This window comes from Anas acuta, chromosome 1, assembly GCF_963932015.1.
Source record: "Anas acuta chromosome 1, bAnaAcu1.1, whole genome shotgun sequence".
Lineage (NCBI taxonomy): Eukaryota > Metazoa > Chordata > Aves > Anseriformes > Anatidae > Anas > Anas acuta.
Genome location: NC_088979.1, coordinates 75344679 through 75358675, shown reverse-complemented (window position 1 = coordinate 75358675; position 13997 = coordinate 75344679). Strand labels below are relative to the sequence as shown.

The following is a 13997-nucleotide window of genomic DNA, read 5'->3' as shown; positions in this document are numbered from 1 at the left end:
ATAAAATAAAATAAAATAAAATAAAATAAAATAAAATAAAATAAAATAAGGGATTTTATTTGCCTGTTTTGCCTCTGGTTTTGTAAGTCACGCTTTCTGGCAGTGCAGCTTAAACAGGAATTAGACATTGCTCTGCCTGCCCTCAACAAAAAGCCTGGTGGTAAAGCAAACTCTTGAGAGGTGGCAATCGTGCAAGCAGAATCACAGAGTACAGGCCTGTTTGCTCACTTGGTGAGTGATCTGTCAGCAGTGATATACGAGATGGAAACCACACATCGCACAGTGCGGGTGGTTCAAGCACCTCAGCACACCTAACAAACTGGGGTCCTTAGAGACTTTAGGATGAATTGAAAGGATGACGTCTTCTTCAGCAGCGATTGTCCATTAGTGCCGGAGCTGTGCCAGTGCCCCCTGAGTCAAAAGGGTGTTACTGGATGTGTTTAGCAGCATGATGGTCTACTAACGCAGAGAGACCTAAGACACTCCAGAATTTTGAGTTGTTCCCCATAAATTTAAGTTTCAGAGAGGCTTTAAGGATTTTTTTTCCACAACAGTATTGAAAACTGCCTGCCAGGAACGGTGTGGTTTTTCTGTATCACGTATGGAGGAAGAAGAAAGCAGGAAATTCACAGCTCTGACAGACTTGACTGCTTGTTTAGTTCCTCTTCCTTTGGGGTACTGATCTTTCCAGGTTTTCTTGCTTTTCATTTCCTTGAAATCTGTCTCACCCCATGATTAGTAAAAATAATTTGATCCACTCCACCCCTTTCTGGTCGACGTTGGCAACCTCCATCACCACAGTTCGATTTTGCTTTTTATCTCTGGAGGAACTATACCTGAGTGTGAAAGCTGCTGAAACTGTAATCCTTGGGAGTGGCTATGAATGACAGTCACAAGAATCATGCTTTTATATTTAGATACCGAGATAAATAATCTTATCTTCCATGCTTATTATTTAGTGTACAGTTCCTCATTGCATTTATATTTCTCTGAGGCTGTTAGAAAAGACACAAGCCTAATTTATCAGTAATAAAACTTTATGAAGAGAAGACAGCTGAACAGTGAAACAGATTTTGAAACAAAATGCTTGAAATGGTCTTTGTCAGAAGGACCTCATTAATTCTGATCAACCTTTTGGACTTCATATTTCTACCAAAACACACACTTTGCTAAAAGTCTTGTAACTGCACATCCATTATTCAGTTTACAGAACATACCTTCCATGGTATGTTCTTGGCTTGGGTTGGAAGGGGCCTTAGAGCCCATCCAGTTCCAAACCCCCTGCCATGGGCAGGGACACCTCCCACCAGACCAGGCTGCCCAAAGCCCCATCCAGCCTGGCCTTGAGCACCTCCAGGGATGAGGAATCCACAGCTTCTCTGGGCAGCCTGTGCCAGGGCCTCACCACCGCCTGAGTGAAGAATTTCCTCCTAATATCTAATCTAAATCTCCCCTCTTTTAGCTTAAAGCCATTCCCCCCTTGTCCTGCCTCTACACCCTCTGACAAAGAGTCCCTCCCCAGCTTTCCTCTAGGCCCCTTTAGGCACTGTAAGGTCTTTATGGAGCCTCCTCTTCTACAGGCTGAACAACCCCAACTCCCTCAGCCTGTCCTCATAGGAGCTCCATAGGTGCTCCAGCCCTCTGATCATCCTCATGACCCTCCTATGGACTCATTCTAATATATCTACATCCTTGTGCTGGGGGCCCCAGAGCTGAACGCAGGGCTCCAGGTGGGTGTCACAAGGGCAGAGCAGAGGGGGACAATCACCTCCCTCACCCTGCTGGCCACACAGGATAGGGCTGCCTTTGTGGGCTGCAAACACACATTGCAAGCTCATGCTTGCACCCAGGTCCTCCTCCACAGAGCTGCTCTCAATCCGTGCTCTGCCCAGCCTGTATCTGTGTTTGCACAGCTCCAGGTAGATGGCATAAACTGTTCTTCTTTTATCCAGCAATATTATGACCCCATCATAAAAGACAACCAGATTTGTCAGGCATGGTACGTCCTTAGTGAAGCCATGTTGGGTCTTCACCAAGCACCTCCTTATTTTCCATGTCTTAGCATATTTTCCAGCAGGATCTGCTCCATGATCTTGCTGGGCATAGAGGTGAGACTGACTGACCTGTAGTTCCCTGGGTCTTCATTTTTCCGCCTTTAAAAAATTGGGGCTGTTTCCCCTCTTCCAGTCGGCGGGAACTTCACCGGACTGCCACGGCTCCTCAAATATGATGGACAGTGGCTTAGCAGATCACAGCTTTTTCAGAGCTAATACTGGCTCCTCTCATAGAGGTTGCTTAGAACGAGTTAAGGTCTAATTGACCCAGTTGCAACTTAATTTATGCTTAACAAAAGCCTTTCTTTCACTAACCCCATGGAAATAAGCAAGCACAGATCTAGAATACTTGGGTATTCTTACCTCTGACTTACAGCATACAGGTCTCACCTTAAATACCATTTTTGCTGGAAATTTCTATTACCATAAATAAATGTAGTTATTTCAATAGAGGTGGATTAGTGGTGTGAATCCGGTCGTTCTCTAGCTGTGGTGTCATAGGTTATGAACTCACTCCGAGTGAGCAGGAGGTACACAGAATTCTTCGTCCTGTTCCATCCCAGAAGAAAAGTGCCAGAAAGCACCACGTCTGCAGCCCAGATACTCTCGGTATCTCAGCCGTGGCAGCAGCCAACACATGGCAACGTTTTCAGGAGCAGCAGCAGATGATTGGTATTGATAGTGGGTAAGTTTTTAACCGCACGAGTTGGTTGCATCCAGAAAAAAAAATCAGAGGAAATTACAATTGTAGCAGTCCTTGCCTCCAAAACTGATACATTTGGCAGGAGTGGAAGGCACGGCCTAGACACAAAACCATCTCCCCTGCCCAATTTAGGACACTGCCTCTAAGACAGGAATATCAAAACACCTAAAAATGAAACTGCTATGAGAATTTTTAACATAGGAGAAAACAAAATGTGTTTTATTAGCAGTGCTCTCCGGAAAGGCTCAACTGCATTGACTAAAATATCACTCTTCACCTAAGATATACAACAGCAGTATAAGGCATGTGCCCACAGGTTTATAACCAAAAACAAGGGCCTAAACATATTCCATCTTGAAAAGATTATGCCTGCTCTGCTTGCATGTATGCTCTGGTGGTCTGGAAGAGAAACTACTGTATGCTATCTGAACTACAGTGAATTTATTTCCATTCAAATTATCTCCTTAACTTAATTTACTTCAAATGGAACAGCTTTATTCATAGAAACATTACCAAAACAGTAGGAAGGGAGAATTGAACGCAGGATTTCAGAGGTAAGTTTCTGAGCCACGTGGGTAACTCAATTTGTAATTTGAGGTTCATTGTAATTAGTTAAGTTACAGACTGGAACTGTGGTAAGTGAATGTGATGACCAATTTACTACTGCTGAAACAATTGACAACATGCAGTCTAATAGTTTTAAGGTGTAATTATTATTATTTCTTTAATAACATCTACTGTGCAGGTAGGATCTGTCCAAGTAAGCAGAAAACCAACTTAAAATCCCACAACCAAGAAGCCCCTAACTAGGACAAGCCGGTGAACTTCTGCAGTAAATGGCTGGACACCATTAAATATTTAATATTTTACTGCATACCCACCATAAGATCTTGCTAGCTATTGAACTGCCAACAGATTAGTTCATCTGTAGAAAGGGAGACAATTAAATACACCAGAACTGACCAACAGAGCTTCATGAAAAAAAAGAAAAGAAAAAAGAAAACAGTGTGAAAAGGCTACTCCTTTAAAATCTGAGGGTCTCAGGTACCCCAAAACAGAAAATAAAGAGCGTAATTTCAGTTTAAAGAAAAACTTTTTTTTTTTTTTAAATTAAACAGTACACAGAACTAGACTTACTCTCCTGTAGCTGCCCTCCTGGATTAGACCAGGCGACCTGCAAACCTAGCACAAAGAGGTGGGTGCATGTACTTGCAGAGATAAAGGAGAAAGGGGTGTAAAGCATCACCAGAAATTTATGAAAATCCTCCAAATACCCAAGTCTTCCTTTACTTCCTTTTCCCACATGGCTCCTACAATGAAGATCTTCATGGACAATTCATTTCCATGATGACTTATGAAGCCATTATGAGTTACCTGTGGTCACCTTTACTACAAGTTAGCATGCACTTTTGTTTCCCATTAAGATGAAATTAAACAGTTTCTATGGAAGCCTGTTAGAGATGGAGAGCTCACAGTCATCTTGCAAAAAATGTTGACAGTCATGGACTTCAGATATTTCCATACAAAGTATCCTCCTAAACAGAGGATGAAGATGAAGCCAAAACAGTGTGGTCACCTAAGCAGAAAAATCCAATGCCTTCCCTGGTACATACTCCGTAAGTCATGGGAGAGATTTACATTATCCACGTCGTAACACAGCTTCCTTTACACCTCCCCCCTTTAATTACACTGAATAGCCATTACCATGCAGTAACATTTCTGGTACTTGCACTGGGGAGCTGAGAATGATCAGTTAATCTACATGCCAAACAATCTGCAGGAACAAAGGATGCTACTTCAGAGCATCGGACAACCAGCTAGAGGCACTGTTGATACCACAAGATGGTTAACGCTGCACAGTAGAACAGCAGTTTTTGACAGCTAAAACTGCACACAAAGATAACTCCGTACATCGAAATATACAGTTTATTTTCTCCAAGTCAAGCAATACCATTTTTCAGTAGGTAAGTGTTAAGAGTTATGCAGGAAAACTGTACATTTTCACTCAGGGCTGCAAGATCCAAACAACTGGAGGAACATAGTGGAAATCTTTCACTATACAAAGAGATCTAAAACTGAGAACATAAGGTGAAGAAACAGCCATCCCCAGGATGCCAAAGGCAAAACATTAGCACCAGATTTTTTCAAAGAGCAACAGTATAGCTATTTACAGATTTACATATAACATTGGGAGGCAAACATCTTCAGGTTCCCAGGGTGAGCGATTTTCAACAGTTTTAAAAAAGGAAAGGAGAAAATGGTGCCTACACAACTGTGCTGTGAAAGGGGTAATATATATAGGATTCACAATATTGCTACCTTTTATCAGAAAGATCTAAATCAAAGTACTGTATACAAACACGTTGTAATTATATTATTATTCACATTTCACATACACATTTCAGAGTAACCACAATATGCAAAATCTTTAAAATGCCACAGATAAAACAATGCACACTCTTCTCCAAGCTAAAGACAAGCATAATTTATTTGGGAATTGTTTAGTTTTGGGTTTGTTATGGTTAAGGGGTAAATAAGGACAAAAGGGATCACTTGTCCTAGGAACATAGCAGCAAGTAGTTGTGAGATGCCAGAAGACTAGCTGTCAGAACTAGAGGAAGAAACTAAGGGCAGCTGTAGGTCTTGTAACATGGCAGCTCCATTTGACCTCAGCTGATGGACAACAATTTCATTACAGATTTGGTCCAGGTATATGAAGTAGTGCACTATAACAGGGTCACGATCCTTTAAGTGTTCACACCTGTCTGTAAAGGAACTGGTTCCAGAAGATTTTTGCACCAATTCCCCAGCTTGCAAGGAACTCACTGGTCAGAGCCTCCCTCTCCAGTTCTCTCCCTAGGAAGAGGTGATTCAGGTGAGAAGAACAGGAGTCTTCGGTGAATGCTGCCACTGCACCAAGAGTAGAAAGAATCCTTCTCTCTCCTTTCAACATCTTGCTACTCGTATTTCCAACCTGTTCAGCTACAAACTGGCATTCACGTTGGCCTCAAAAATGGCTTCCTGTTGAGCAACGTTTGTTTAGTTTAAGGAGAGATAAATGGTTTCCTTACTACAATGAAAACGGCATACACAAAGTCATCCAAGACTTTCCTTTGCCCACAAAACTTTATCTTAATTTAGGGCACGACGTTTAGACACGGCAGAATTTCTCTGAAGTATCTCAGCAAGTCAGCATAACCTATTGCTGTGCTAAAACATGAGTTAGCACCTCTTTTTAGAGCTGTTGGACATCACACGTTACAGTCAATGGCAGTATTACTAGAATAGAACCAGTAATCTGATAGGGTGGAATAACATCTTCTCATTTATCGCTGTGTAAAAAAAAAAAAACAAACTTTATCACTGTGAAAAAAAACAAAAAACAAACACTTATGTTCACAGTTACAAAGCAGAATTGCTCCAAATAATGCACAGTATTTACATGGCAGAAATTGTTTATATTGCATTTGGTAGTTTGAGAAAGTAGAAAGGGAACGGCATTTATGCAGGTCAGCTTCAGTATAATTTATCTGTCTATATAAAAATCGCAGTGTTCAGCAATCAGAAGAAAAACAGAAGCAGTGTCCTTAGCCTACATTTATTTTCATAAAATGTAGCAGTTTGGGGGTAGGAGGAATAAAAACATGCATAAAAAGCACAAGAAAGAACATATGAGCTTCTAAATAATTTAGATGAGAAATGTTTTGAACAAAATCAGCACAGTACTGCCAGCCTTAAATCAAGCACAATTTTTAAAAGAAAGTCACCTGTATTACAGCAAGATGGTGTACAATGGCATCTTGCAAAATAATTAAAAAACCCCACCTTCAATAAGGTAGCTATTAGGTGATTTGCAAGCTGGTTTAAGAAGTGTTAAACTGAGACTGATTTAAAAGTTATTTTCTGTGAGGGGAAAGTGCCATCCTATCTACAATATTACAAAAAAGTGTCTGATGCCACAGGATCAGAGTGACACTACATTTCAGCAATCTGAATATATTAGGTGTAAGAGGCACACTTCCCCTATTTAATGTGTCTTTAAAAAAAAAAAGCCACTATATTCAGAGCTTCTAAATTTGTGTGCATTCATAAATTGCTATCGGGTTTCCCAGCAATCTGTACAGCCTCTGAACATAAAGAAAGTATACATCCTACTCTAAAAAATGCTTGCATGCACAACTGCCACAGCTTTCAGCTTACAGAGCAGGAATGTTAAGAGTCTGTCCTTTTCTGTGGAGCTTTCTGTAACTTAAGCAATGAGAAGTGGCTGTAGAGTCCAGCAATAAAAATGTGTTCTAAAAAAATTAAATACATCATCCCAAAAAATGAACGAGTATTATTGCTGCTGTGAGAGCTATTTTTCTCTTGTGCACTCATTTCTCTATTGGACACTCAGGAAAGCCAAGATATTTGTTTGTATACTTGGAAACACCCCCATCCCTTCCTTCTTTCCCATTTTTCACTTCCTTGGCCAAACTTATTTGAGCCGCTCAGGTTGGAGGCTATCGGTCAGACACTTCAGTTGCTCTTCCCCCAGCTTGATCTTATCCTCAAGCTCTCGCTGCTCGATGATGAGAGCCGACTTCATTTTTACAAAGTGCTCATAGTCTGCTAAGTTCTCCTCACTCAAGTAGTTTGCCAAAATGTCAAAGACAATGCGCTCTCGACGGTCCAGGTTCTCCTTCAGTTCCTTTGCATCTTCATGTTGCTGGGTCAGCAGCTTCTGCTTCTCTACCAGTGTCCGCTTAGGGGAAAAGAAAAACAGTTTAAATTCACAGAGTTCACCAGCTTGAGCTTCAGGTTCTAAGTCTTATGCCTGTTTTATCTGCAAAGACACGTTCCTAAATACGTAGAGAGGTAGAATAAGATTGCTCCTTAAAGTTTATTCTGATAAAACATACTTAATAAGCAGGAATAAAACTTAGTGAATCAGTGAACGATCCACCATTAATTCCTATTGGCCTCAGCAGCAAGAGCTTCAAAAACTGCTTTACTATTTAGTAGTTCTAAATAGTTATAAAAAGCACGGTTGCCTCTGAGAAACATCCAAGTTCTCCAGAATAAGATTTCACTCATCTACGTCTCAGATCTTCAATACACAGCACTGAACTTCCACACTGAAACAGCTGTGGTTAGAGAGCACAGAAACATTTTAATTAACGGAGCAATTTGCTCTTACACCACAGCTCACGATGCTGCACATTATGCAGTTCTGCTTCAATCTGCATGGCTTCTTCACAAAATGACCAACAGTGAAAGCTGAAGCAAGACAATAAAAGGGAAAAAAGAAAGAAACAAAAAACATCTTCCCCAAAGGGCTGCAAACTTCCTGCTTCGTGCCTTCACAATAATCGCTCTCTCACAGCTACGGCAGAGGAGGATATCTGAGACCTTGCTGTGACACACAAGTCTGCTTTGCTCTAAGGGCTGCTCTGGCCAGACAGGAGCTCCTACTGTTTGACAACTAATGCACGGAAGATACAAAACAGGAAAGAAGGAGACTGAATGGAGAACCACACAAAGAAAGAAGACAGGAGTTTTGTATCCCATTCATGTGTGCATACAAGAAAGAAAGGTGATGCTCATCTGACCCAGCTTCACCTCTCTGCTCCTGGCAGGCAGCCACACCTGAATCACTCAGCTACAACCCTTCAGTAGCACATGGGGAGAAACTGGAGTATTATTATCTGACCTATATTATATCTGACCTATTTCAGATGTCTGCCTACAACCAATTGCCTTTTTTCAGCACCACTGAGTACGGCTGGCCTACTCTGATGTCAGGAATCCCAGTACAGGCTTCTGAACCTAATCAGAAAGTGCCACAAAGAGGTACAAGGCTGCAATTTTTAGCTTTTCTTCACAGCTTTTCTTTGAGAACCTATGCCTTCAAATAAACCACAGTCTGCTTTTGTGAAGCTGTTCGAGTAAATCTTTTTTTTTTTTTCATTTGGACTTCATATGTTACATGACACACACTATAATTGGCCTAATTGGCCTAAAGGATTTACAGGAAAGTGTTTTTATAGACCACAGAAACTGTGTCTTTTCAAGATGAAAGTACGAGACAAAGGGGGACGCACGTGGCAAGCTACAATAGGCACGTCTGTCAGCTGCACACGAATCCTGTGCCGCCTTTGTTCGTACACGGGGCTCAAAGCTCAGAGGGTGAAACACCGAGACTTTTGCTCTCGGTGTACTTGAAATATGCTTGAAAGATTAAATCAGGGTTCAAGAGAGCCACTGAAGATAACTGACAGAAGTCACACACTACCAGAAAAACACGCAGTTGGATCTTCCTTTGAGTGCATGCCAGGGGAAAATTCTCATTGCAAGTAACTTGCGAGCAGAGCTCTCTGCTGCAAGGAGATGGAAAGACTTCTCCAAAATTCACCAGTGGGACTAGCAGCCAAGCCCAGAGGTGGGAGCATGTCCAGACTGCCCCACAGAGCAGCTCTCCTGTACACTGAGAAGAAACAGAAGGATTAGAGCTGGATGAACACGAGAGGGCACAGAGCAACCAGCTGGTGGCTCAGTTTGTACGGTTACCCACCCAGTGCTGTGGTGGGATGTTCAGCCCTTTCCAACAATTCCTGAGATTTAAGCTGTACTGTTTCCTCTTACCATGCCTGCAACATGACTTTAAGATGAATTCGAGTAACCTCACAGTTCAAGGAAAGCAAACGCTGCTTCTGTTACAAACTTTGCACGATACTTTAAGCACCTCTACCCTTGTGGAGGTTTAGGGTATGCCTTAGGTAAGTGGGATGTAGAAAGGTAGAAGGCAAATGAGATACATCCCGAGCTTGCTTTTACCTCTATCAAAGATGACTGACACCAGAAAGCTTGCTTTGAAGGGTAAAGTGAAACACTAGCAGGCTCAAGGCAGCACTCTTGAGAAAACTCTTTAATCAGTGGTTACATGGTTCACCAGGCCTACAGGCACAACTGCTTGTGCCTACCATGCAGACAGGTGGCTTAGAGGCTGGTGGCATCTGATGGACTTCAAACAACCAAAGCAAAACAGAGTGCAGAAGGATTTTGTTTTGTTTTGTTGTTTCATAGCGTTGATCTGAGGCCTCATCCATATGCAGGACATCTGAAGCTGCTCTGATGGAACAAGCTTTGGCTCCTCCTATTGAGAGCTTTTCTCAAGATTTGTTTGCTGTTTTGAACAACAGACAAAGAAAAAGGGTCTGCCTCCAAGCACGTGACTTCCCAACATCCAGTTCCTAGTTGGCACTTGGCCTTAGTCTAGTGAAAACAGGTCTCAGGGGCCTGGGCGCCTGATCAAATTTGTGAAGTGCTCATTCAGTGCTTGAGGGTTCCCAATGCACTCTGGTTTTGACTGATAAAGGAAGTAATGGGAAGACACTGGAGGGGGCTGGAAGCTATTTTAAAAGAAATCACTTTCAGCAGCTACAGCTGAAATACCTGACACTGCTCCTCATGGCAAAAGAGACCTAAGAGAGACCACCTGATAGACAGAGTATTAATTCCAAAGCGGTCACTTGCTTGCTGACAGACTGTTTATTTCGCAGTCTGCTGAGCTGGCTGGTGGTTCTTTCTAGAAAGTGCAGAGCTATCAGAGTCGTGTTTATTAGACACCATCAGCTTAAAACCACAAACAAACAAAACAGCAACCCGTGATCATTAGGGATATGAGCCCCATGGAAGACAGGAGATGGAAGTAATCTCCCCTATGTTTTGTTCATTTGGCATATTACTAACGTACCAAATACCATAATGTGGGCTGCATAATACCAAATGACCAAACAGCCAAAGCCACAGATGCCAGCCTAAATTCAAAGATATACATACATACCTCTACACAAATTATATTTCTAGTCGAAGTATCTAGCAGGGACTTGATCCACTTGAGGAGCATCTCTGACTGACACTTTTAGACATGTATCTGATGTTACTATGGCAAAACTACGGTGTCAATGCATGAGAAGACACATGGGGATTAGAATACATTAGGAATTTGGATTTTTTCAGTCTACATTTGATGGCAGAATACACAGACAATTTCTGCCTGCCCTTACCATGCCACCTACTCACCTTTTTCTTTTCCATACCTAGCTACGTAAACTATTTTTATCATAGCTCTCAAGATGTGTTCCCTATGTGCTCAAATCATCTGGTATATCTTTACCCAGCTTACACTCCCATCTTCAAGCCCATTAGGCAACTGCAACCACATTTAGAAAAAAAAATCTGTCTTAAAGAGGATTAAATTTCTGTAAGTTTCAGAAGCTTTGATCTACCCTTTAATAAGCTGTCAAATACCTTCCCTTTGCCTCAGTCAGAAAGGGGTCTGGACAGCCATTAAACAAATATGCTTGGCAGCAGCTAGGGCCAAACAGCAAGAACACAGCTCCAAATTGGTCCCAGCACTTACTGATTCTTATTGATGAAACAATGGAGCATGTTGAGGAAACAACATAAATCCACAGCTCGTGGAAAAAAATCTGATACAATGCTTAGGTGGACTTCTGGCACTTAATTTCTCAGCTACAAGCTCAAATACCCACTTTACATTTATTTAACTGCAGAGGCTAAGCTCACTTGACACATAATCCCCTCCTATATTTATTCCAACCTTTGATTTTCCCACATGCGTACATCTCTCCCTTGGTGCATTTCTGTATCAAGAGGTATCTGCTTCCCAACTAAGTCCTTCTGGGATCTGGAATTAAACAAGGGACAAGGTGGGGTCCAAAAGGTAAGAGTAGCTTGAGCCCTCCTGAAATTTTCACACCTGCTGGGACTCCTCGATTAGCAGGCCATTTCTATGCTGAAAAAATCATTTTGGAGGGCCTCATTCCTGCCCCAGTCCCCTTTATTTATATTTAGGACTTGTCCTTTCTGTCCTTTCTTCCCAGGCATTGTAGAGGAAACTGTAGCACGTGAGGAACATTTTCTTTGACACAATCTCACAATTTTCTCTCAAGACCCTTGTGGAATATAAAGAAACTTGTAAGCTTTCTGCATGTTAGCACAAACTGACGCTTCTTTTCCCATCTTTTGTGTTATCAGACAATAGTATTTTTGTCTCCTTTGTTATGCTCTTATCAGTAGCTTTCCTCTTTCATTAACTTTTTTCTGAGAGGGCTGTTTTCCAGTTATGTTGCACCCCAAAACACCACTGCCTGCCAAGCCACTTGCAGTTTTAGTATTCCAAGCAAAAGCAAAGGAAAGCAAAAAGTTGTAAGAAAGCTAAAGAAAATGGCATTATGAGATGTACCCATCTGTTATCCCTCATCTTGGTCTTTACATTTTAGATAAAACCAAGTAAAAAACCCGTATCAGATTCACTAAATGCAGTTATATTGCTACTGGTCTTTCTCACCCGCTCTTCTGGTGAGGTGTTTTCATCCAGGTTGTTAAGAGCATTCTCCACCCGAGCCAGACGACCTGAGAGGGACAGCAGGAGGTTGACCACTTTGTCCAGGTCCCCGATAAACATCTTGAATTTGTCAAATTCATTTGGTTTGCAGACTTCTTTCACAATGGCTTCCACCTCCTCCCCCAGGATATTGTTTGCTTGGATGTCTTCCAGAAGTGTCTCCCGTGCTTCCCTCAGCACCTGCAGCTTCCTACTGATGCTGTCAATAAGTTCTTGCTGTGGAAAATAATGGAGATGAGAATTTATTAGCACTACTGCATTTTCCTCCACTTCTATTTCTGGAAGCCACATCAGAAATGTATTACTGCTGTGTGACATTTTTAATACAGTGAAACTCCCATGTGGCTTTGACAATGAGTGCATTATACATAAATATATGTCTACGGTAGCTATAACATTGCTGGATCCAAAGGTTCAGGATGTAGGTCTACAATGCTCAGCTTGAGACCTGTGTTAAAGCAATTCACCTTTGTGGAAAAAGATGAAAGACTTTTTTTTTTTTTTTTTTTTAAGCAGGCATTACTGCTGCTTCTTTGAACACCTTCAAAGCCTGCTGTGGAGCAGCATAAAGTACAGCGCATCCTTTCCTCTCTAAACACCAGGTCCACAGCACCTTTCTGAAGAGCTACACTGCAGGAAGATAAACAGTACCAGAAAATTCTGTGTTTTCCACATGACAGTTAAAACTAGGGCACTGTCTAGCTTTCTCTTCCTTTCTGTAGTATATTAACATCCCCCCACTAGCCGTCTTTCCACGCTCAGAGGATCTTTAGAGTTATCATTGCCTTACAGCATTTCTGTAGGGAAATTGTAATCCCTGCAGCACAGAAGAGGAAACAAAATCTACTTCACCAGTGCACAAAGCAGCCTGTACAAAGTGGCTCTGCTCTGACAGAGGACCACGCTAGCATCTTGGACAGGAACTGTCCTGTGCCAGGCAAGTACTCCATCTCACCTGCAGTTTCTCAGGGTTTCTCCAGTGTAACTCCCCATCACCTGGGATGCACGTGCCCTGGCTTGGAAAAATCATTCCAGGTGTGTCACTGGCAGAGCCTGACCAAGAACCCAAATCTTGTCCCTTAATGACCTGTGCCCCACCCTGCATTTGGGCAGGAGGGCCTCCATTAGCTTTCGGTTGTGCACAAGGGGTGGGACTCATTTCAGCTGGTCATCTACCCTACTGTGACATGAATCACGCTCTAAAAATGCCTCGCTAATTTAAATGTGGATGCCTCATTAGTATTCAGCTAATTTCAGGTAAGTAAATTCCCCAAAGCATTCTCTGAACCATACACTTGCTACTGCCATTTCTAAGTGAAAATTACATAGCTTGAAATAGTCATTACCCCTCTAATTTTTGTGAGAAAATTACTCACGACATTCTTTAGGAACTCTTTCTAAATACAAATCTGATTACAAGCCTTCATGATTACAGAGAAATAGACTGATAGCACCTACTGCTCCCAGACACCACCCAAACTGTCATTGCCAACTTACTTTGGGGCCAAAGAGAAGCCTGCTGTCTGTACAGAAAGCAACTATACCCTGAAAATTTAAGCAGCCTTTTTAAAGGTAAAAATTCCAGCACGTGGATTATCTGGGTTAGTTTTCTCCGTTTTGATTTAATATACTCAGGCCAGGTTAATCTGGATTTGGGTTATCTGTTAGTCTGGGTGTCCAAAAGATTAAGGTAGTAAGCAGTTCTACAGATGTCTGCTTTACTGACTGATTAATCTGCAGGATTTGATTTTTTTCCCCCCCTCTCTTCACTCAAAGCAAATGCAGAGTTTGATTTGGATTATGTAGGTCACAGTGCCAGGCTCTTCTT

General features: G+C 41.9%; 1 protein-coding gene across 3 annotated transcripts in view; it reads right to left on the bottom strand.

The window, feature by feature from the left end:
* Window positions 1-4669: 4669 nt before the first annotated feature.
* SHROOM2 (shroom family member 2) overlaps window positions 4670-13997 on the bottom strand; it is a 124434-nt gene continuing 115106 nt past the window's right edge. For all 3 annotated transcript variants that reach the window (XM_068682600.1, XM_068682609.1, XM_068682616.1), the window contains 2 exons: window positions 12113-12385; window positions 4670-7501 (listed from right to left, as the gene is read on the bottom strand). In XM_068682600.1, the coding sequence (XP_068538701.1) occupies window positions 7235-7501; window positions 12113-12385 (540 nt within the window). In that variant the 3' untranslated portion in view covers window positions 4670-7234. The remainder of the gene's footprint in view (window positions 7502-12112; window positions 12386-13997) is intronic.